This window comes from Danio rerio, chromosome 10 (genome assembly GCF_049306965.1).
Source record: "Danio rerio strain Tuebingen ecotype United States chromosome 10, GRCz12tu, whole genome shotgun sequence".
NCBI classification, from domain to species: domain Eukaryota; kingdom Metazoa; phylum Chordata; class Actinopteri; order Cypriniformes; family Danionidae; genus Danio; species Danio rerio.
Window position 1 is genome coordinate 46783403 of NC_133185.1, and position 23019 is coordinate 46806421.

Below are 23019 nucleotides of genomic sequence, written 5' to 3' on the forward strand. Positions count from 1 at the left end.
AGATATACGCCTCATTTTCTATTTAATTATGAGATTTAAGCACTCCCCTTTGGTGACACTTTAAGCAATATCCCAAGTGGTGTAAAGTAACAAATTAAAAATACTCAAACTACTGTAATTGAGTAGTTTTTCTTAGAAATTGTAATTTACAAAGTAGTTTGAGCACTTTTACTTTCTCTTGAGTACATTTTTAGTCCATATATTGGTACTTTTACTCCACTAATTTCCTTCAACCTGCTGTCACTACTTTATTATTTCCAATATGGAGATTAGAAAAATCGGTAACACTTTACAATAAGGTTCATTAGTTAATGCATTTACTAACATGAACTAATCATGAACAACACATGTACAGCATTTAATAATCTTAATTAAACATTTACTAATGCATTATTAACATTTAAGCTTGTTAACATTAGTTAATGCACCATGAGTTAACATGAACTAACAATGAACTACTGTGTTTTCGTTAACTAACGTTTATTAACATGAGTAAATACTAGGGATGTAACAATATTGTAAATACCGTCATACCGCAATAGTAATTTTTTTCAATATTCCTGTAGTCACATGACTCAATAAAACTATATTTTTGAGAAAAGTTTGCTCAGGCGAATGAAGCGAACGGGAGGTAGCGGGAACTACAATTCCCATCAGCCCAGGCGTGGCCATCATCCTTTGCGGTCTGTTGTCTCTACAGATCCAGTAATGCGTAAATGGAGTGTGCTGCTAGTAGCGGGGAAGAAAAAGAGCTGGAAATGATCGAACCTAAAGCGGGTTTTAAATCAGATGTGTGGAAGCATTTCGGTTTCTTTCAAAAAAGAAACGAAAAAGGAGAAAAGGTGACAGACAAAGAAAAAAACAATAAGCAGGCACTGCCAGACTGTGGTGAAATACAAGTTGGGGAATACGACTAAAACAGTCATGGGCAGGGCCGGCGCGTCCATAGAGGCGGCCTAGGCGGCCGCCTAGGGCGGCAGTATAGAAAGCGCGGCGTCCGCGACACCTCCCTTACCACCCGCGTCCTCAGTTATGTTTGCGACACCTCCCTCAACACCCGCGTCCTAAGATATATTCGCGCATAGACGACAGAATAGAGAGGGCGGCGTTAGCGACACCTTCATCAGCACCCGCGTGTTCTCAGTTATATCCGCGCATAGGGCGGCAGAATAAAGAGCGCAGTGTCCGCGACACCTCCCTCCCTCCCTCAGCACCCGCGCGTCCTCAGTTATATTCGCGCATAGTGCGCCGGAAAAGAGGTCTGCGACACCTCACTTCATTTTCACAACCGGTCACTTTCGTTTTCACATTGGGGTTGAGGGCGGCGTGATCGTCCTCTGCCTACAGCGGCAGTTCAGCTTGCTCCGGCCCTGGTCATGGGGACTGCAGAATACAGCACACTGTTCAGATTGATGCAGACATTGACTTGTACCACAAAGAGACCTCTATCTCACTCATGGCTTGTCCATGTGGGGGAAAGACAATGCACAGCGTTACCCACTGCGGTCAACCTTGACTAGATCATATCTCTCTGTCCCAGAAACCTCAGTCCCAAATGAGAGGGTTTTTTACTGTTGCAGGGGACATCGTAAATGCCCAGAGATCCCAGCTTTTACCAGATTATAGTTATATGATCATTTTCCTTAAAAAAACCCATCTCTAAGTAAGTGATTAAATGTTGAATGTGATGAGTTTTCAACAATACTAAATTGAAACTTTATTTTTTTTTATATGGTTTAATAGTTTTTTGTTATTAAAATTGAAAAATTGAAGTTCCTGTTTCGAAACTTACAGATAGATGGCTAATTTGTATGTCATTGATATGTTCAGCGCTAAGGTAAATAAACACTTTTGGCATTTTTTTCGAGTCTTTTTATTAGTTTTGTTTTCCTGTAAATTACTCAATAAATACCGTACCGGGCCATTCATATTGAGGTATTACCGTACCGTGAAATTCTGATACCGTTACATCCCTAGTAAATACTGTAGTAAATGTATTGTTCATTGTTTGTTTATGTTAGTAAATGCATTAATTAACATTAACTAATGAACCTTATTGTAAAGTGTGACCGAAAAATCAGTCCTGTGATTCCTGTCCAATCAAATCACACATAGAAGGTAAATCGCATCATAATGAACAACCTCAAGACATGGGCGATTTACAATTTCAGTGTTGTAGTGAAGAAGAAGCTGAGCCGAAAGGCAAAGCTCTCGATTTAGCGGTTAATCTACGTTCCTACTCACACTTATGGTCATGAGCTTTGGGTCATGACCGAAAAGACAAGTTCTCGGATACAAGTGGCTGAGTTTCCTTCGCATGGTGGCAGGGTACACCCTTATAGATAGGGTGAGGAGCTTTGTCACCTGGGAGGAGCTCGGAGTAAAGCCGCTGCTCTTCCACATCGAGAGAAGTCAGCTGAGGTGGCTGTTTCGAATGCCTCCTGGACGCCTAGAGAGGTGTTCAAGGCATGTCCCACCGGGAGGAGGTCTCGGCGAAGACCCAGGACATGCCTAAGCGACTATGTCTTTCGGTTCGCCTGCGAACGCCTCAGGATCCCCCCGGAGGAGCTGGAAGAAGTGTCTGGGGAGAGGGAAGTCAGGTTGTTATCACCTAAGACTGCTACCCCTGCGACCCAGCCCTGGAAAAGCGGATGAAAATGACACAGGCCCGGATTGGCTAATCGGGAGAATTCCCGGTGGGCCGGTCTGTTTTTTGGCCGCGAGGGCCGGTGTCCCTAGTTGCTTGAACTCTCAGCAGTCGCACTTTTTTCATCTATTTGTTTTTTTGACCATCGCCTCACTCTTTTTATTCATTATTTTGCCGCAGCGCCGCTTTTTATTTATTTTCTCGCAGCCCCGTGAGCAAAATGCAGCCTGCAGGTTAACTAACGTTAATGATGATGATGTAATGTAACTATCGACCTCAAACAGCGGCACCTTACTGAATATAAGAATTCGAATAATTGATATTAATGAATAATACACCTGCTCAATTAAAATCAAATGATTCACTACATTAATAAATCTGACATAACTTGATCAGAAATCTAAAAAGGGGAGAAAAAGATTGAGCCATCAAAGGAAAATAGTGCTGTGTCTTAAGGTTCACAAGTAATTACTTATTTTTTATAGCTGTATTTTTAGCACCATTGTGGTCCAGTGGTAAGCACGTTGCATTTCAACACCGCGGACCTGTGTTCGAATCTCACCTGTAAAATTATTATTAATTTTTTTTTCATTTTTATTGTAAAGACATATAATACTGTTAGGGTTGTTGCAAAGCAGCTGTTTTGTTGAAAAAGACGTGATAGTGAAATTAGAAACTGAATTGGAATCAGTCGTGAACTGAGGTGGGCCGGTCTGGCTTGAAACTCCAGGGCTGAAAATGAGTCCCATTCCGGCCCTGAAATGACATGACATTACATAAATAATAATATTTTATTTGATTGTATATTAAATAATTTTTAATTATGCTTAAATTGTATTTGTACAAAATATGGTAGAAAACAATGTTATATATAGCTTAGTTACAATTTATACTTCTAGATATTTATTGCGGGCCTCCCAGATTTCCTGGGACCCTAAGTGGCCGCTTGTGTTGCTTATTGGTTAAATCCGTCCCTGCCCCTACCCAACCCTAAACCCAGCCGTCACAGTAATGTAAAAACAGATCTGGAGTCTTCTACTAGTATAGTTGATTAACCATGTGGATGGATAATAATAGACTTCTTAGTCTACCAGTAGTCACAGCAGGCCCCTACTGGCCCATATCTATAAGCTGATAACCACAATTAATTGAGTGATAACATTCAACGCGGGTGCAGTAATTTAAAATAAAAGTTACTTGTAAAATGTTTTACATTTACATTTAGTAATTTAGCAGACGCTTTTATCCAAAGCCACTTACAAATGAGGACAAGGAAGCAATTTACACAACTATAAGAGCAACAATGAGTAAGTCCTGTAGGCAAGTTTTAGGTCTGTAAAGTCTAAGAAGGAAAGTATTAGTAGTATTAGTATATATATATATATATATATATATATATATATATATATATATATATATATATATATATATATATATATATATATTTTTTTTTTTTTTTTTTGGTACAGTTAGTGTGATACCCAGAGAGGCAGTTGCAGATTAGGAAGTGAAGTGGAGACTAAATAGTTGAGTTTTTAGTCGTTTCTTGAAAATAGCGAGTGACTCTGCCGTTCTGATGCAGATAGGGAGTTCATTCCACCAACTGGGCAGATTGAGCGCGAGCGTTCGCGAAAGTGATTTCTTCCCTCTTTGGGATGTAACCACGAGGCGACGTTCATTCACAGAACGCAAGTTTCTGGAGGGCACATAGATCTGCAGAAGTGAGAGCAGATAAGAAGGAGCAAGGCCAGAAGTCACTTTGCAGGCAAACATCAGAACTTTGAATTTGATGCGAGCAGCAACTGGCAGCCAGTGCAAACGGATGAGCAGCGGAGTGACATGTGCTCGTTTAGGTTCATTGAAGACCACTCGTGCTGCTGTGTTCTGAAGCAGTTGAAGAGGCTTGATAGAGTTAGCTGGAAGCCCAGCTAGTAGAGAGTTGCAGTAATCCAGTTTGGAGAGAACAAGAGCTTGAACAAGGAGTTGAGCTGCATGTTCAGATAAGAAGGGTCGGATCTTTCTGATGTTATAGAGTGCAAATCTGCACGATCGAGCAGTTCTAGAAATGTGGTCAGAGAAGTTTAGTTGGTCATCAATCGTTACTCCAAGGCTTTTCACCATTTTGGATGCAGTAATGGTTGCCCCATCCATCTGGATTGAAAAGTTATGGTGTAGAGTCGGGTTGGCAGAAACTACAAGTATTTCCGTTTTTGTGAGGTTCAGCTGAAGATGATGATCTTTCATCCAGTGTGAAATATCCAACAGGCAGGCTGAGATGCGAGCTGGAACCGAGGGATCATCAGGATGAAAAGAGAGGTATAGCTGGGTATCATCAGCATAGCAGTGGTAGGAGAATCCATGTTTCTGGATGACTGGTCCTAGAGATGATGTGTAGATGGAGAAGAGAAGTGGTCCAAGAACAGAGCCTTGAGGTACCCCAGTGTTTAGATGCTGTAGGTTGGACACCTCTCCCCTCCAAGACACCCTGAATGACCTGTCAGAGAGGTAAGATCAGAACCATTGTATAACAGTGCCCGCAACGCCCAGTGACTCGAGCGTAGATAGCAGGATCAGGTGGTTGTCAGTGTCAAAAGCAGCTGACAAGTCCAGCAAAATTAGGACTGATGATTTTGAGTCTGCTTTAGCCAGTCTGAGATCCTCCACGACCGAGTGCAGGGCAGTCTCAGTTGAGTGGCCTTTCTTAAAGCCGGATTTCTTGTTGTCCATGAGATTGTTTTGAGTAAGAAAGTCCAGGACTTGATTGAACACTACTTTCTCCAGAATCTTGGCCATGAATGGAAGCAGGGATACTGGTCTGTAGTTTTCAAGTAGTGTATGGTCCAGGTTGGGTTTCTTTAGCAGTGGGGTTACCCTAGCCTGCTTAAATGAAGTGGGGAATAAACCAGAGTCAAGAGATGTGTTAATTATGTGAGTCAGTGTTGGTATGACTGCAGGAGAGATGGCCTGCAAGAGATGAGAGGGAATGGGATCGAGTGGACAGGTGGTTGCATGGCTAGATAGCACGAGTTTGGACACCTCAGACTCAGAGAGCTGAGAAAAAAAGGTGAGTGTGTGTGGTGTTGGTGGTGTATCTTGCGTGTTGTAGGTGCAGCACTGATTTTTGCAGTTTTGGTGCAAAAGAATGTAGCCAAGTCATCAGTAGTAAGTGTGGTGGAAGCGGGTGGAGGAGGAGGAGGATGCGGGTGGAGGAGGAGGAGGACATAGTTGTGAAACTAGTTGTGAAACATAGTTGTGACTTAACATAGTTGTGAAAGATCACTTCTCTTAGGTTAGTGTATGTCTTCTTGCACAGCTGGATGTTGAACTCATGAAAAATATTTGGTTGCATTTTCCAGAACTGATTAGATAAAGTTACACCGAAGCGACAGCAAACAGAGGATTCTGCTTGGTTTTAAAGCTTTTTTCAATGGGTTATTTTCACCATGATGCCACAGCAAACAAACTAAGGCAAATGAGCTTATTTATGGGACAAATTCTGGACCTTTGTTAGTGAGGGAGGGCTCTTCCGAACTACACTTTTTATCATTCACCTGGAAATAACATTTTAGAAACAACCTCTCACAGGTGAACAACAGAAAACTGACAATGATCAGCTCAGCTACACCTCATGCGCTTTATTCAGTGATGAAAAGGAGTTAGGAGGGAAATTTTAGATAGCTAGCTTGAAGCCAGTGGTGCTGTCGGTAAGAACTGTGGTCCAGTCTAGTCACTCCATTTAGTTGCATTTATTAACATCAACAATAGTTTGTACTCAGGAGGAAAGATTTGTCTGTGTGTGTTTGTGTGTGTGTGTCTTTCCTGTGTGTGTGTGTGTATGTATGTATGGGTATATATGTGTGTGTGTGTGTGTGTGTGTGTGTGTGTGTGTGTGTGTGTGTGTGTGTGTGTGTGTGTGTGTGTGTGTTTTTCTGCAAGGAAATAACAGAAATCAGGGTTCAACGCTAAGGATTTTTTTCTACTGGCCTGATCGGACCAGTGGTTCAGATTTTTACTTGCCCTGCCAATATTGTCACTGGCCCGACCAAAAAAAGTTGTTAGCTATTTCTTAGCCACAAATAAAAAAAATGTCAAAATATTTGTAAATCTAGAATTTAAATATTTAAAAAATATTAAAGTGTTTTGCAAACAAAAGTAGCAAAATGTGCAGGTATTTTATTGCAAAACAAAGGATGACTGACCTGCCAAACTAACGGCAAACTATACAAAACATCACTTTTTTTTTAGTCGTGGTTTACCCTCGTAAATGTCTGCTTCCAAGACGTTAGAGACAAATGTTTTCCTTTAGCATCATCACTTGATGTTGCCGCCATGTTGCTGTCTCTTAGCTCTACTGGTTGTTACGGAAAAAAATAACATGCTCACAACAGCCAATCAGATAAGAGGAACCAAGAAGGTAGCATTTGAAAAACACAAACGGTTTCTCTATTCTGACTGTATTTGCACGCAATTGACAAATAGTCACAGGCAAATCAAACTTTAGTTACAGGGCATTAGTGGCCCGATCGGGCCAGTAACGTTCCTGTCTACTGTCCCGAGCATCTCACACGCTGGCCCCGGGCCATCTGGCAGTCCTTATTGTTGAGCCCTGGAAATACAATGTGTCAGTAATCGTTAAGTAAATTACAGAAATACAATGCTTCAGTCTATCAACAAAGTACATATCTAAACAGAAATATGGCTAACATGAAACATGAGCACTTAAGTCAACTTAAATCATACAAAAGCCACTTACATGGTCAAATACGCACACACAGGGACAACAACAAAGGAAATCAAATTCAGTCCTCAGCACAGTTCAGCCATGTGCAGCGAGAAAGGGCAAACTGTGGGCACAGGTGCAGTTAATAAAGCCCTTGAGGCAGTCCTGATTGGCCAGAGATTGAGTGAGTGGAGATCGGAGTGAACCATAATCTGAACAGGGGTGTGACACTGTGAGTTTGCAGTTTAGGAACTCAAAACTTCTCAACAAGGGTTAAATGCTAATAATGTGAGCTTGAATGCCATTTTACATGACATTTACTGCCATACGACTGAAAGCAGCAGCAGATAGTTCACCTCAGGTCCTGAAAATAAACTGTTTGAAATTGAATTCCAGAACTGTGAGTCAGTGCAAGCCAACCCATATCAGTGATTCAGCATCTACATTTAATAATGTTAAAGAGGTTTAATATGTATTAATTAGATTATAAAGTATTTAGTTGGAGTGCATTAAATGCACTATTCTGTGCTTCTGAATGGCTGCATTTACATTTCTGTCGTATTTTGACTGGTGCAAACAGCCAAATTGCTCATCACTGCAAATCTCATCACATAGTGTGTTGTTAGTACACGGGGTTACAATGTAACCAGCTAACCTTGCGTTTACTTTCGTAATATTTATATTATTTGCTAATTAATAATCACCTCATGTGGAACTCTGAATCAGCGTCTCATTTCGGTAGTCTGCTACTGTCCACCAGAGGTCGCATTTTGCACACGGACGCATACTTTGAAAGCTTTTCTAACTGAATGAATCATATACGCTGTTTTCCACCAAGGCAACTGAGGTGCTGAAATATAATTGGCTAAAGTGGCAGTGGGCGGGTAAAAAGAGCAAAAAAAAAAAGACAGCAGAATATCTGACTTCAGCATCGTTTTTCAGATAAACAAGAATCTTTACTTAGCATGTTTCTTAAATATCTGCAAACATTTTAAGGTAATTTTATGCTTTAGAAGAGTCAAAAACTTACATACACAAAAATGTTTAATTTTAATTGAAAACCCAGGGTTACTACAACAAATATAAACTACTATAAAAAATTCAAATAAAAATCGGTCAATGAACAGTTTCCGTATTTAGTGACTCACAAGTGTTTTCTGTTTATTATGTACGGATGTGTATTGCATTATAGGATGTTAATCTCTGGTCTGTCCACTTTTGATGTTGAAAATTCAGCTTAAGAGTTTAACAAAGCGACTTTTATTGACATTTTAAAATAATATAATAATAGAAAAATAACATTTAGAGGTCTGTAAAATAACAGAAAATGTACTGAAGGTTTATAACAAGGTTTGTGTAGTGTAATATACAACACCAACACCAGACCATATATCACAACATGGGCTCTTTCTGAAAACGTAGCCCTATATAAATTTCTGGAAATCGTGAATTATGTAGCCAGAGGTAGGTACTGTACGGCTGCATTTCATCTGTAAAATAAACGCTATAGGGCAGTATGACGTTGTTCCTTTTCGTGCTAACTAGCTGACCGCTTACCTCAGTTTGGACGACTTTCCAGCTGTTACCAGTTTGTCCAGTAGCTCGCCATGTACATTGACGGACTTAAGACACAAAGTGGAGTTGACCATGAATGCAGGGTTCGAGTCCGGCGAAGAACGATTCCAAAAAGTGGGTAAGACAAAAACAGAAGCCAAGAAGTGAAATAAACAAGTAAATAACAGGGTGAATGTTGTAAAATCAAAAAACATTGTAAAAAAAAAAAAAAAAAAAAAAAAAAAAAAACACGTCAAGCCATGAGAACCGAACCCAACGAACTGAAAACCGTGTAAAAAAACCGAGGTACGGCTGATGCGAATGGCGCTCGTGAGAGAAATTTAGGATCTCAAAATGCGTACACAGTGGCCTCTGGTGGATTTGCGAGAACAAAAAACTGCTATAAGATATATATTCATTATTATATTGACAACCGTGCCAGCGTCCCTTTATTAATCCAGGGTCGCCACAGCAGAATGAACCACCAACTTATCCAGCAAGTTTTTACAGAGCGGATGCCCTTCCAGCCGCAACCCATCTCTGGGAAACATCCACCCACACACATTCACACACACACTACGGACATTTTAGCCTACCCAATTCACCTGTACCGCATGTCTTTGGACGGTGGGGGAAACCGGAGCACCCGGAGGAAACCCACGCGAACGCAGGGAGAACATGCAAACTCCACACAGAAACGCCAACTGAGCCGAGGTTCAAACCAGCGACCTTCTTGCTGTGAGGCGACAGCACTACCTACTGCGCCACTGCCTGACTTCCTAATATAAAGATAGATAGATAGATAGACAGACAGACAGACAGACAGACAGACAGACAGACAGACAGACAGACAGACAGACAGACAGATAGATAGATAGATAGATAGATAGATAGATAGATAGATAGATGTTTTTACAGTGTAGAGTGGAATCAAGGTTCAATAGAACTTAAATGTTTTTCACAAAATCATCAATCCCAATAAAAAAATGTAAAAAACGTATGTCTAAGCATCTTCTCTATTTTTACACTGGTCTGTCAGTACACTGGTCTCCTGCCAATCAAAACAGGATCAACCAGCTTCACAACGTAAAGTCATGCTCCTAGTTTGGCACATTTTCATCCTCATTCAACGTTTCCTGCATTTTCTGCCAGAGAATTTCCTTGTTCGGCGTACAGAGCTTTTATGAGTGCATTTCAATGAACTTGGCTTTGATTTTTTGCGTGTGGTTGAGCTTTAACCTGCTTTGAACGGATACAGAAAGGAGTTGGCATTATCCTGAGAGAGAAGACGTGTTTGTCCTCATTTGGATTGATGGCATGTGATGTTCGCACTCACATTCGCACTTTGTCAAGCAAAACAGCATCTGAATGTGAAAGAAGCAGGGAACATTGCGTCTCCGTTACCCAGGGTCACTTTGCAGTGGGTCATCATCACATCAATAGAAACTGGGCTGTTTTTTGTGGGTTCTTTCGTCTTATTCTACTGATTTAGACAGGCTCTCTTCTAATGAAGACTGTTCTTGATCTCCTGCAGTGATATACAAGTAAATGCTGGCTTTTGGAAAGTTGTTTTGACATTTCCCGCCATTTTGTGTGTTAGCGCAATATGCTAACCTTGAAACAGACACCATGTCTAAAACAGTTTTATGCATTTTTTCACATAATTATGTACATAAAATAATGCAAAACTCTTAAATGATTGAAAACATTTGATTCTGTTACTTTGTTAATGGTTTAAAAAGTGCAACAAACATTAAATGTGTTGACATTTCCGCCATTTTGTGCATTAGCCCAAGTTTTCTGCATTTTTATCATAAAAATATCCCTGCTAAAAAATCCAGCCTAAACCAGCCTAGGCTGCTTGGCTGGTTTTAGCTGGTTGACCAGCCTGGTTTTAGAGGGGGTTTGGCCATTTCCAGGCTGGTTTTCAGCCATTTCCAGCTTGGTCTTAGCTGGTCAGGCTGGAAAATGACCAGCTAAATCCATCTAAAACCAGCTTGACCAGCCTGGTTTAAGCTAGACATAGCTGGTTTTGGCTGGGCTCCCAGCCTGGCTAGGCTGGTCAAGCTGGTTTTAGCTGGTCATCTCCCAGCCTGACCAGCTAAGACCAGGCTGGAAATGGCTGGAAACCAGCCTGGAAATGGCCAAAACCCCTCTAAAACCAGCCTGGTCGACCAGCTAAAACCAGCCAACCAGCCTAGGCTGGTTTAAGCAGTTTTTTGCAGCAGGGATTGACATAAAACAAAGCAAAATATTTAATGTGATTGAGAACATTTGATTCTGTTGCTAATTATTGTTTAATTTATTTAATTTATTGACACACTTTTTAAACAACTGAGTTGTAAGTAACAGTTGACTTTTTCCACCATTTTGTGCTTTAGCATAAGATGCTAACCTCAAACCAGATACCGTGTCTAAAACACAATTTTATGCATTTTGTATCATAAAAAAATATTCACATAAAATAATGCAAAATGCATAAATGTGATTGAGAACATTTGATTTTGTCACTCATTTAATGTTTGTTGCACTTTTTAAACCACTAGTTGACAGTAACAGAGTTGACATTTCCCGCTATTTGGTGTGTTAGCGTAAGATGCTACCCTCAACCTAAATTCTGTGACTAAAACACAATTTCATGCTTTTTTATTATAAAATATTTACATAAAATAATGTGAAATGCTTAAATTTGATTGAGAACATTTGATTCTGTTACTCATTTAATGTTTGTACTTTTTAAATCACTAACAAGAGTTGACAGTAACAGAGTTGACATTTCCCGCCATTTTGTGACCTAATGCAAACTGCATTAAACACCATGTCTAAAACACATTTTTACGTATTTTTATCATAAAAAATATTTACATAAAATAATGCAAAATGTTTAAATGTGATTGCAAACATTTGATTCTGTTACTAATTTAATGTTTGTTACACTTTATAAACCATTAACAGAGTTGTAAGTTGCAGAGTTTTCATCTTCCGCTTATCATGTTTTATACATTTTATCATTAAAATATTTACATAAAATAAAGCATAATGTTTAAATGTGATTGAGAACATTTGATTCTGCTACTAATTCTATTGATAAACTTTTTGAACCACTAACAGAGTTGACATTTCCCGCCATTTTGTGCGTTAGCATAAGATGCTAACTTCAAACCAAACACCATGTCTAAAAAACTATTTCATGCATTTTTATCATAAAAATATTGACATAAAATAAAACAAAATGCATAAATGTGATTGGAAACATTTGATTCTGTTACTAATTTAATGTTTGTTACACTTTTTGTAACCATTAACAGAGTTGACAGTAACAGTTGACATTTCCCACCATTTTGTGCATTAGCGTAAGAGGTTAACCTCAAACCACCAGATACAATGTCTAACAAACAGTTAAAATAAATGCTTAATTATGATTGAGAACATTTGATTTTGTTACTAATTGTTGTAGAATTTAATGTTTGTTGCATTTTTTAAACCACTGACAGCAGTGGTGTTGTCCTTGCTATCCACACCTATATTCAGTACGCTTACCCCCACCCCCGTCCCCCTCTTCAGTTTTCTTTTAAAAATTTTCCCAAAAAATGTTTAACAGAGCGAGGAAATTTTCACAGTATGTCTGATAATATTTTTTCGTCTGGAGAAAGTCTTATTGGTTTTATTTTGGCTAGAATAAAAGCAGTTTTTAATTTTTTAAGAACCATTTAAGGAAAAAATATTTTTTTCGATAGTCTACAGAATAAACCATCATTATACAATAACTTGCCTAATTACCCTAACCTGCCTAGGTAACCTAATTAACCTAGTTAACCTTTTAATGTCCCTTTAAAGTGTATAGAAGTGTCTTGAAAAATATATAGTCAAATATTATTTGCTATCATCATGGCAAAGATAAAATAAATCAGTTATTAGAAATGAGTTATTAAAACTGTTATCTTTAGGAATGTGTTGAAAAATCTGCTCTCCAATAAACAAAAATTGGGGGAAAAATAAACATGGGGCCAATAAATCAGGGGGTTAATAATTCTGACTACAACTTTAAATCACACACACACACACACACACACACACAAAATAATAATTATTACAGAAATATAGAGGTTTCATGCAAATTTTTATTTAACAGAAAACACAAACAAGAAAAAATAAATAAATTAGACGATTATAATAATTAAAGCTAAAGGTCTATTGTTGTTCAACTTTGGTGGCCTGTAACAAATAAAAAAAATGTGATGTTTTAAGTTCGCTAAAAAATAAGGTTGGATGAAATGAAGAGAATAAACAATAGACAATAGTGTTCAACTCTTAAAAACCTAGAGCTGTTTTAGCTATTATTATTAAAGCTATTATTTTTATTTTAACAGTCAGCATCAAGTGTCAAATGTTAAAAAGTCACGTGAAAAGGTTGAAAAGTCCCGTGAAGTGCTTTAAAATGTGCATTTTTATACGATGTTTGATGAAATTTCAACCGAAACATGGAGAGGGCAAGACAGAGTAGCTCCTCCCCTTTAAAAAAACAGCCAATAGGGTTTTGCTTTATCACAACTCTGCCAGTGAGAGTGGTTGAGCTCAAGTGCAACAAATGAAAAGCCAATCAGAAGAGGAGGGCGGGGCATGTCAGATAGTAGAGGGCATTTGATTGGTTAGAAGATTTGAAAAACTAAATTATGAGGTGATGTCAAAAAATCTGCGATCCATTTTGGGTAAGTTACATGTTTATATCTGATTTTTATCTTCTAAATGTGAAATTGGTCCTTGTTTGGAAGCATAATAGCTTATAGATATACTTAAAACCACCATACTGATACTATCACCTAAAAAAACGTAAGTCCTGCACTGTCTATAGTGGTTACACATGAAAAAAATCAAAGGACGAATTTGAGATTTTCATTATAAAAGCCACAGGATAACGTTACTAGTCATCCAGCTAGCAAGTGATCTAATCTCTAATCTCAGCTTTCAAATTTAATGCCAAACACCCAATGCTTGTCGTCTTGATAGTATTGTTTGACTTCATAAATGCACACACTGTGACAATCTGATAATGTGGATATGAGTGATGAATCAGCATGTTATTGACTCAAGGAGGTGTTGTATCACGTAACACTGATATCCTCGTATAGGAATTTTTGTGTGTTTTGGGATGTTACATTTCTTCCTTCAGTGCCTTTAGAAAGATCTCAGATGTCCTATTTTGAGTTCAGGACGTCCTGTGAAATGAGACATTCGAGCTCATCCTTTGTGGTGTGTATTCCCTCATCATCCTTATAAGTCAAACGCAGCATGCAGAAACAGATAGCTTGACGCTCATAGCGAAACACTGATCTAGAAAGCAGGGGTTGTGTCTGATTGAGCACGTGTGTGTGCGTGTGTGTGTGTGAAGGCTGGAAATCCTCAAGGTTCATTGAGCTCTCGGGTATCTCTCCTCCTCTGGCTCAGACTTGTCTCAACGCTCTAATTTTTCATTTTGACACAAACGCAAGAAGGATCAGGGATAGATTTGCATGGTATATTTGTGTATGTGTCGCGTTCTCCTTCCAGGCTCCTTGGATGTAATGATTAAAAAGCACTTAAGAAACACACACTCACACACATTACATTATCTCTGGTTAAACTTTAAAGCTGTTTTAGGTTATGGTTAACTTGAGTGTGCTTTTGCTCAAAACAAGCTTCGAGTCATTTAAACTCTGCAGTACATCTAAACAAAAACATTTTACATTGCACCAAAAATTTTTTGAGAAAAAAATTTTTGTTTTTAGATTTTTTAAAAACGCCCTATCATACACCCGGCGCAATATGGTGCAAGATATGTTTGGCGTGATTTGTTGCTATTTTCAGACCAGCGCAACCCTAATTTTCACATTTTGCACCAGGTTGTTTAAACAGCAAATCCATATGCGCCACTTTGTGAACTCGTAGGTGTGCTGGTCTGAAAAGAAGGTGTGTTAAGGCGCATTGTTGGTGTGTTGCTATTTTGAAGAGCTGAAATAGACTGCGTTCCAGTTGTCCAACTTTAACCTGGTCTAAAGTCCAGCGCAGAGTGTGTTAGTTATGCGACTATGCAGGTTCACACCAGTGTTCACACCAGACCCAGGAAGCATGGATAAACTGTGGTATTCGCACGTAAAATAGACGCATGAACATTTTGGGCCCTATCATACACCTGGCGCAATGCGTGATGCAATTGTTGTTTGCTAGTTTCAGCTTGGCGCAAGAGTCATTTGACGTTTTGCACCACACTGTTTAAATAGCAAATGCATTTGCGCTCATATGTGCACCCATATGTGTTCTGGTCTACATATTATTAAACATATTATTTTTTAAGCATACATAAATATAAAAACCATGTTTATTCATAACGGTTTGCTTTTGTATTTTGTCATTATTAGTAGTAGTATTTATTATATGCTTATTTATATTTGTTTTATTAAAAAAAAAAAAAAAGGTTAGATTTGCCGACCTGTCAGGTTTTAGACCATTTGGGGCACAGCATGTGTATTAGGATATAACTCAGCTTTTTGACCACACTTCGTTATTATTGTTCATTTATTCGTTTGTGGAAAATCAGAACGGAATTTAGAAATAGTTTTGAAACAAATCTTTGCACTTAACAAACAAAATTAATCATGTAAGCCAATGGATGTCTGTGCATACAATTCCTTATGCACGAGAGTGAAAGTGAAAGTAAAGAATAAGGAGGCTCATCTCTCATTCTCGAACTGTAGATGCTCTGTTTAACTGTTTTCTAGCTAGTGAAGTGTTCAGTTTTTCCACTTGCAAAGTCCGCCATGTGAATAGTAAATGCGCTATGGCACAACGCAACTGACTCTTAAAGGGAATGGGAGATGAGACTCTGATTGGTTTATTGTCAAAACACACCTATAACTCATTAAGAAAATAAGCTCAACCCTGTTAGACCATGCGCCATGGCGCAAAATGGATTTTTTCATCCTTAAAAAAGCAAAAGTGGATTCTGACACACCCTTAATGCTTTTGCGCCGTGTGCTTTGGATCGTCAAAATAGAGCCCTTGAGTCCACTCGCTTCATTCGTGGATCAAATCCGCTTGTCAAATTCACTTAACAACAGACGTGGATTCGCGTGATGGGCAGGGCTTCTGTCTGCCCGCTGACTAAGGCTTCGTTGCTAAATGGCTAACATGGATTTTATTGAGAGAATAACATTGTTTAAGTGATTTATGAAGTTTAAAAAAACAGCATTGATTCATTTGGAGCCGTGTCTGAGTCCACTAGATCCTTTCAGATGTGCACCCAGCCTGTGTGTTTCTGAACTCCTCCAGAAACTTAACCTGGATGATGGAAGCTTTTAGCGGTGCTTCCGACTGAGCCGAGCCCAGTTTGATGACCTGTTGTCCGGTGTCGGCAGGAGTATTTCCCCCAGGATACCAACAACAGGTGCTGCGTCATAAGCATGCCACAAGAGTTCCGACAAACTTAAGCGATTCACACATTGTGTCAATCACTCAAAATGCTCAACTCGTGCCGCTTCATTAGCACAAATCGTGTCATTCGCGCCTATTGCGCCACAGAATGTCTATTCAGGATGTCAGGATGTAAATCACTCGTGATTGACGCTTGTTCTGCGTCTGGTGTGAACGCAGCATCACACATTGCTTACGGGGCATAAGAACAGGACGTGTGCTTGGATATAATGTGTTTTTTTCACCATACATCATAATTTTTTTGCTGGAAATTAGAACTGAATTTAGAAATGGTTTTGAAACAAATCTTTGCACTTAAAAGCAATTATATATGTAGGCTTATGGATGTCTTTAGTAGACTGCAGACAACACCGTTTCCTTACTCCACCAAAGTAAAGGAGTAAAAAGTAAAGTAAAGAGTAAGTAAAGAGGCTGAATGGAGGAGGCTCATTCTTTATCCTCACGCTGCAGATGCTCTGTTTAACTGTTTTCTTGCTAGAAGCGTTCAGTTTTTCCACATACAAAGTCGCCATGTAAATAGTGAATGCGCCATCAAGCGACGCAGCTGACTCTTAAAGGGAATGTGAGATGAGACTCTGATTGGTTTAATGCATGTTATGCTCCAAACACACCCATAACTCATTAAAAGAATAAACAACCCTGTAGACCATGCGCAGAACATATATATATTGATGTCACTTTTCCCAATTTTTCAAGGTTAAAAATTGTCGGACGAAAGATTAAAGTGCTATAATGTAATAATGAAATGGAGAAAAATAAAAACATGAATCTCAAAATACCGAAAATTGCTAACTTTCAGATATTTTTAACCTGTACCTTCAAAATGGCATCAAATTGCCATAAAAAAATTGATGACATGACTTGGATGTTGTGTTTGCGAACACTGTTAAACATCTGAAATGTTTTGCTCATTGTAAAATCCCTCAGCTAAAGTCTGTCATCACAGTGGTTCAGTATTATTCCTATTATATCCTTCAGCTTAGTCTCTGATTTATCAAAGGTCAACCCACAACGGAATGAACCACCAACTATTCCATCATATGTTTTAAACAGCAGATGCCCTTCCACCCACAACCCAGTACTGGGAAACACCCATGCACATTCACACACACACACACACACACACACACACACACACACACACACACACACACACACACACACACACACACACACACTCATACACTATGGCCAATTTAGTTCATTAAATTCACCTATAGCGCAACCAATTCATCCAGAGGAAACCCCTGCCAACACAGTGAGAACATGCAAACTCCACACAGGAATACCTACTGACCCAGCTGAGACTTGAACCAGTGATCTTCTTGCTGTGAGATGACTGATTCAGTATTAGCATTATTATTATTATTATTATTATTATATAATTTTTCCCTCCAGAACTGTCTTGAGCATCTGTCTGCACTCCAGAAGAGCATCTCACACCTCCAATGTGTCTTGTCCTCAGAGGCACAATTAATGTATTGAAATAGGAAAAAAAAGGCCCGCAGTGGTTTCTCCTACTGCTTAAAACTGGTTTGGTGCCAGTTTATGGGGAGATGACTATTTTGTTCTCTTTGACTCATTGGATGGAAACGCTGCTTTATTCACCGTCGTATGTGATATTCCAGATTTCATTTACAAAGATTCACTTCCAGCATCTTTGATTGGAAAAACAGCTAGTGTTGTCATCTGTAGAGCCGTTTATAGCTCAAATGAACTCATTTCATAATTGAGATTTCATAACTGATTAACTTCCCATGGTCGCTGACCTGAATCATTAACACTGAACTGAACTAAGCTGAATAATCACATTGTTGTCTTGTTAGAGCTACTTAACAGCAAATTGTCCTTTCTGATTATCGGGTGGCATTGTTGCTTGTTATTTTCACATCCATTACTTTGAAGCTGCTTCAAAACAACCTGTATTATATTAGGAACTATTAAATATGATATATAAATTTGAACTTAAAAGGACTGTTCACCCAAAAGGGAAAATTTAGCCGTCTACTCACCCCTCACTTCGTTGAGCTTCTTCTGTTAAACACAAAAGAAGATATTTTGAAAAATGCTGGAAATCGGCACAATTTCCATAGTATTTTAATATACATATCAGTTACATGCATTTTGCAAAACAACTTTATAAACGTTCAAGGTTTGGAAACACTTGAGAGTGAATAAATGGTGGAAAAAATTATAATTGTTGGGTCAATTTAAAGTTGCCATAAAATCAGAATTTATTTTTCGTATTTTTATATATTGGTGCTTGTTATAAATTATGAGTCTGTGCATGTCATTATTTTGTCAAAATGAATATGCCCTCATAAACATTAATCAAATACCATACTTTCCCTCCCCCTCGAAACAACTTCACTTAGTCATTTAGTGCAAGACTATCAGTCATTTAGGCCAAGACTATCAGTCATTTAGGCCAAGACTATCAGTCATTTAGTGCAAGACTATCAGTCATTTAGTGCAAGACTATCAGTCATTTAGTGTAAGACTATCAGTCATTTAGTGCAAGACTATCAGTCATTTAGGCCAAGACTATCAGTCATTTAGTGCAAGACTATCAGTCATTTAGTGCAAGACTATCAGTCATTTAGTGTAAGACTATCAGTCATTTAGTGCAAGACTATCAGTCATTTAGTGTAAGACTATCAGTCATTTAGGCCAAGACTATCAGTCATTTAGGGCAAGACTATCAGTCATTTAGTGTAAGACTATCAGTCATTTAGGGCAAGACTATCAGTCATTTAGTGTAAGACTATCAGTCATTTAGTGCAAGACTATCAGTCATTTAGTGCAAGATTATCAGTCATTTAGTGTAAGACTATCAGTCATTTAGTGCAAGACTATCAGTCATTTAGTGTAAGACTATCAGTCATTTAGTGCAAGACTATCAGTCATTTAGTGCAAGATTATCAGTCATTTAGTGCAAGACTATCAGTCATTTAGTGCAAGACTATCAGTCATTTAGTGCAAGACTCAGTCATTTAGTGCAAGACTATCAGTCATTTAGTGCAAGACTATCAGTCATTTAGTGCAAGACTATCAGTCATTTAGTGCAAGACTATCAGTCATTTAGTGCAAGACTATCAGTCATTTAGTGCAAGACTATCAGTCATTTAGTGCAAGATTATCAGTCATTTAGTGTAAGACTATCAGTCATTTAGTGCAAGACTATCAGTCATTTAGTGCAAGACTATCAGTCATTTAGTGCAAGATTATCAGTCATTTAGTGTAAGACTATCAGTCATTTAGTGCAAGACTATCAGTCATTTAGTGTAAGACTATCAGTCATTTAGTGCAAGACTATCAGTCATTTAGTGCAAGACTATCAGTCATTTAGTGCAAGACTATAAGTCATTTAGGGCAAGACTATCAGTCATTTAGTGCAAGACTCAGTCATTTAGTGCAAGACTATCAGTCATTTAGTGCAAGACTCAGTCATTTAGTGCAAGACTATCAGTCATTTAGTGCAAGACTATCAGTCATTTAGGGCAAGACTATCAGTCATTTAGTGTAAGACTATCAGTCATTTAGGGCAAGACTATCAGTCATTTAGGGCAAGACTATCAGTCATTTAGTGCGGGACTCTCAGTCCTTTAGGGTGGGGCTATTGGTAATTTAGGGCAGGCTATAAGTCGTTTGGGGCGGGGCTATTATTAATTTAGAGTGGGAATATAAATCCTTTAGAGTAGAGCTATTAGTAATTTAGGACTGAAACATATATCAGTCATTTAGGGCAAGACTATCAGTCATTTATGGGGGGGTACTATCGGTAATTTAGGGCGTAACTATAACTCATTTAGGGCGGGGCTATTAGAAAATTAGGGCAGGACCATAAGTCACTTAGGGCGGGGTTATTTTAAATTTTATGGTGGGTTATAAATAATTAATGGCAGGACTATCAGTCCTTCAGGGTGGGACTAATAGTAATTTAGGGCGGGCTATACATAATTTAGGTTGGGACTATCGGTCCTTTAGGGCAGGGCTATCAGTAATTTAGGACTGGACTATCAGTCCTTTTGGGTGGGGTTATAAGAAATTTAGGGTGGGGCTATTAGTAATTTTATGGCAAGCTATACGTAATTTAGGGCAGGGCTCTCAGTCCTTTAAGGCAGGGCTAAAAATAATTTAGGGTGGAGCTAAAAGTCATTTAGGGTGGGGCTATTAGAAATTTAGGGTGGGGCTATTAGTAACTTAGGGTAGGACTATCAGCTCTTTAGGGCAAAGCTTATCAGTAAGTGTCACATTTCTGCTATGAATTAATCCATTCATTAGTCTTTCTTCATTGTTTGCAACACTCGTCTTTCAACGATACAATCAGTTCCCAAGGAATGAAATCAAGCACCACCCTACATTTCTTCTAATTTCAGGACCATTTCAAGAGGATTTTTACCCAATGATTTTTTGACAGGGCTAGTCATGAAAAATTGAGAAAAGAGATTGTCATGATAAATGTTACAGTACAACAGATTAAATCAAAAGCAAAAACAAACATCATTTTTTCAATGCATATATTCCAATGTATACTACGTTTCCCTTTTCTTTTGTGGTTGTTACACTAGTGAAATGTGATGCTGAAGCTGTGAAATACTGTCAAATTAAAATTCACTCAAAATTTGTAATTAGTAAGAAAGCGAGCAGCACCTTATAATATACTGTATGTGACATTTAAATATTGAAGGATTGATGCAATATTTTCTTGTTAAAAATAAATGTTGTACAGTGCATGTTTATGACAAGAAATGTGTTTTGTTGACAGGGATATACTGCGTCAGGGCGGCTCGGCGGTGGACGCAGCCATCGCAGCACTTCTGTGCACTGGACTGGTCAACCCGCAGAGCATGGGCTTGGGCGGAGGCTCCATCTTTACCATTATGGACAACACAGGTACAGTATTACTGAACCCACAATCTCCTGAATTTCAGTAAAAATTGCATTAGTCACGTGTTGTAATCACTGGTTTTTCATAAGTAATATACTAATACACATGCTATTCCTTCCCTAGCTGTTTACATTCACAGATCCATGTGTGTGTGTGTGTGTGTGTGTGTGTGTGTGTGTGTGTGTGTTTTGTTAAAAGAACACTCCACATTTTTTGTCTTCAAGAATGAAACAGCTGACTTCTTTCAGTTGATCTCTTGTTCTGGCAGGGTCAATGTTAGCTTTGTTTAGCAAAATAAATTAAATGGCTGGGTCAATAGTGGCTTAGCTTAGCATAATGAATTGAATGGCGGAGTCAATTTTAGCATAGCTTAGCATGATGGATTTAATTGGTTTCAAGGTGGCAACTGAAAACTGCAGATTCTCATGTGCTGTGTAATATCACTCCACCTAGTGCGGCAGCAGAGTTTCTTGACTACTATGCCTAAATGAGAGTATAGTCCCTCGAATATTGGCCTAGAATAAATTAACTACACAATTAACACTACAGAAAGCTTTAACCCTTTCACAGACACGATCACACCGGTGTGATCAGTCTGGGCTGGTCCCTGAAGCATACAATCAATGGTATTTGTTGTTTTAATCACACCGGTGTGATTGTATGCTTCAGGGACCAGCCCAGACTGATCACACCGGTGTGATTAAAACAACAAATACCATTTATTTTAGGCATCAGACATTCAAATACACATAACTACAAGCAAAACATACCATTTAAGATCTAGCCTACCCAATTCACCTGTACCGCATGTCTTTGGACTTGTGGGGGAAACCGGAGAACCTGAAGGAAGCCCACGCCAACACGGGGAGAACATGCAAACTCCACACAGAAATGCCAACTGACCCAGCTGAGGCTCGAACTGGTAACCTTCTTGCTGTGAGGCAACAGTGCTAGCCACTGAGCCACCGTGCCACCCCATATGCATGCTAATTCCAATTTTTTGTCAAATATGTTGCATACGTCATAAATTGTATGTACAATCCAAACATAAATTTGTATGTCATATATGTAATTTGCATATATTGCCTTATATCAGATTTCTATTTGGGGAAGGTGTCTTGAGTAAAGAATGTTGCACAAACTGAAAGCGATTCAACCTGTTTTGCAGAATACTGGTGTTAGGTTCAGCAAAAACCCCCATTGGAGTTATATATTTATGTTTATTTTGGCTCTGTGGAAAGTTTATTTCCCCTTACGCAAGCGAATGAGAGTACAATCCAGCATTCAAGATCACGGCTCACTGAACTTCATCAGAAATTTCAATGAAGACTAAACTGACTTGTTAGTTTATTCAGAATTTTGTTTGTTTTTTACAAATAAAGTTCTCTCTCTCTCTTTAAGGCAAAGTGAAAATCATCAGCTCAAGAGAAACAGTCCCGAAAGGAGTAAGAAGGGATTTGCTTAAAGATTGTCCAAGAGTATTGGCCATTGTCACAGGTAAATCTCCACCACATGAAAAAAGGGTAAAGCATTATCAGCCCCGCATTTAGACTGGTGAACGTGTTGACATTCAACCTCTTAAAAATAAAGCTCACTTAATCATTAGCAGAAAACAACTCATTTTGCTTTTTTAAAATAATCTACAGAACTTCTTTTCAATTTTAAACAACTTTTATCAATTGGAAAGAAGATGTTAAAGGTTTTAACTGTAAAAATATCTGTAAATTAGCAGTTTTCCAA

The 23019-nt window shown here is 38.6% G+C and overlaps 2 protein-coding genes across 3 annotated transcripts in view; one reads left to right on the top strand and one right to left on the bottom strand.

Moving 5' to 3' along the window:
- Positions 1-23019, bottom strand: part of ess2 (ess-2 splicing factor homolog) — a 779665-nt gene that overhangs the window by 222352 nt on the left and 534294 nt on the right. The gene's annotated exons all lie outside the window — the stretch shown is intronic.
- The window catches only part of ggt5b (gamma-glutamyltransferase 5b), a 55829-nt gene that overhangs the window by 855 nt on the left and 31955 nt on the right, over positions 1-23019 (top strand). For both annotated transcript variants that reach the window (XR_012386548.1, XM_002667837.8), the window contains exons 2-3: positions 21157-21284; positions 22681-22776. Coding sequence is in view for 1 of the 2 variants with exons in the window: in XM_002667837.8 (XP_002667883.4) it covers positions 21157-21284; positions 22681-22776 (224 nt within the window). In the remaining variant the exon portion in view is untranslated. The remainder of the gene's footprint in view (positions 1-21156; positions 21285-22680; positions 22777-23019) is intronic.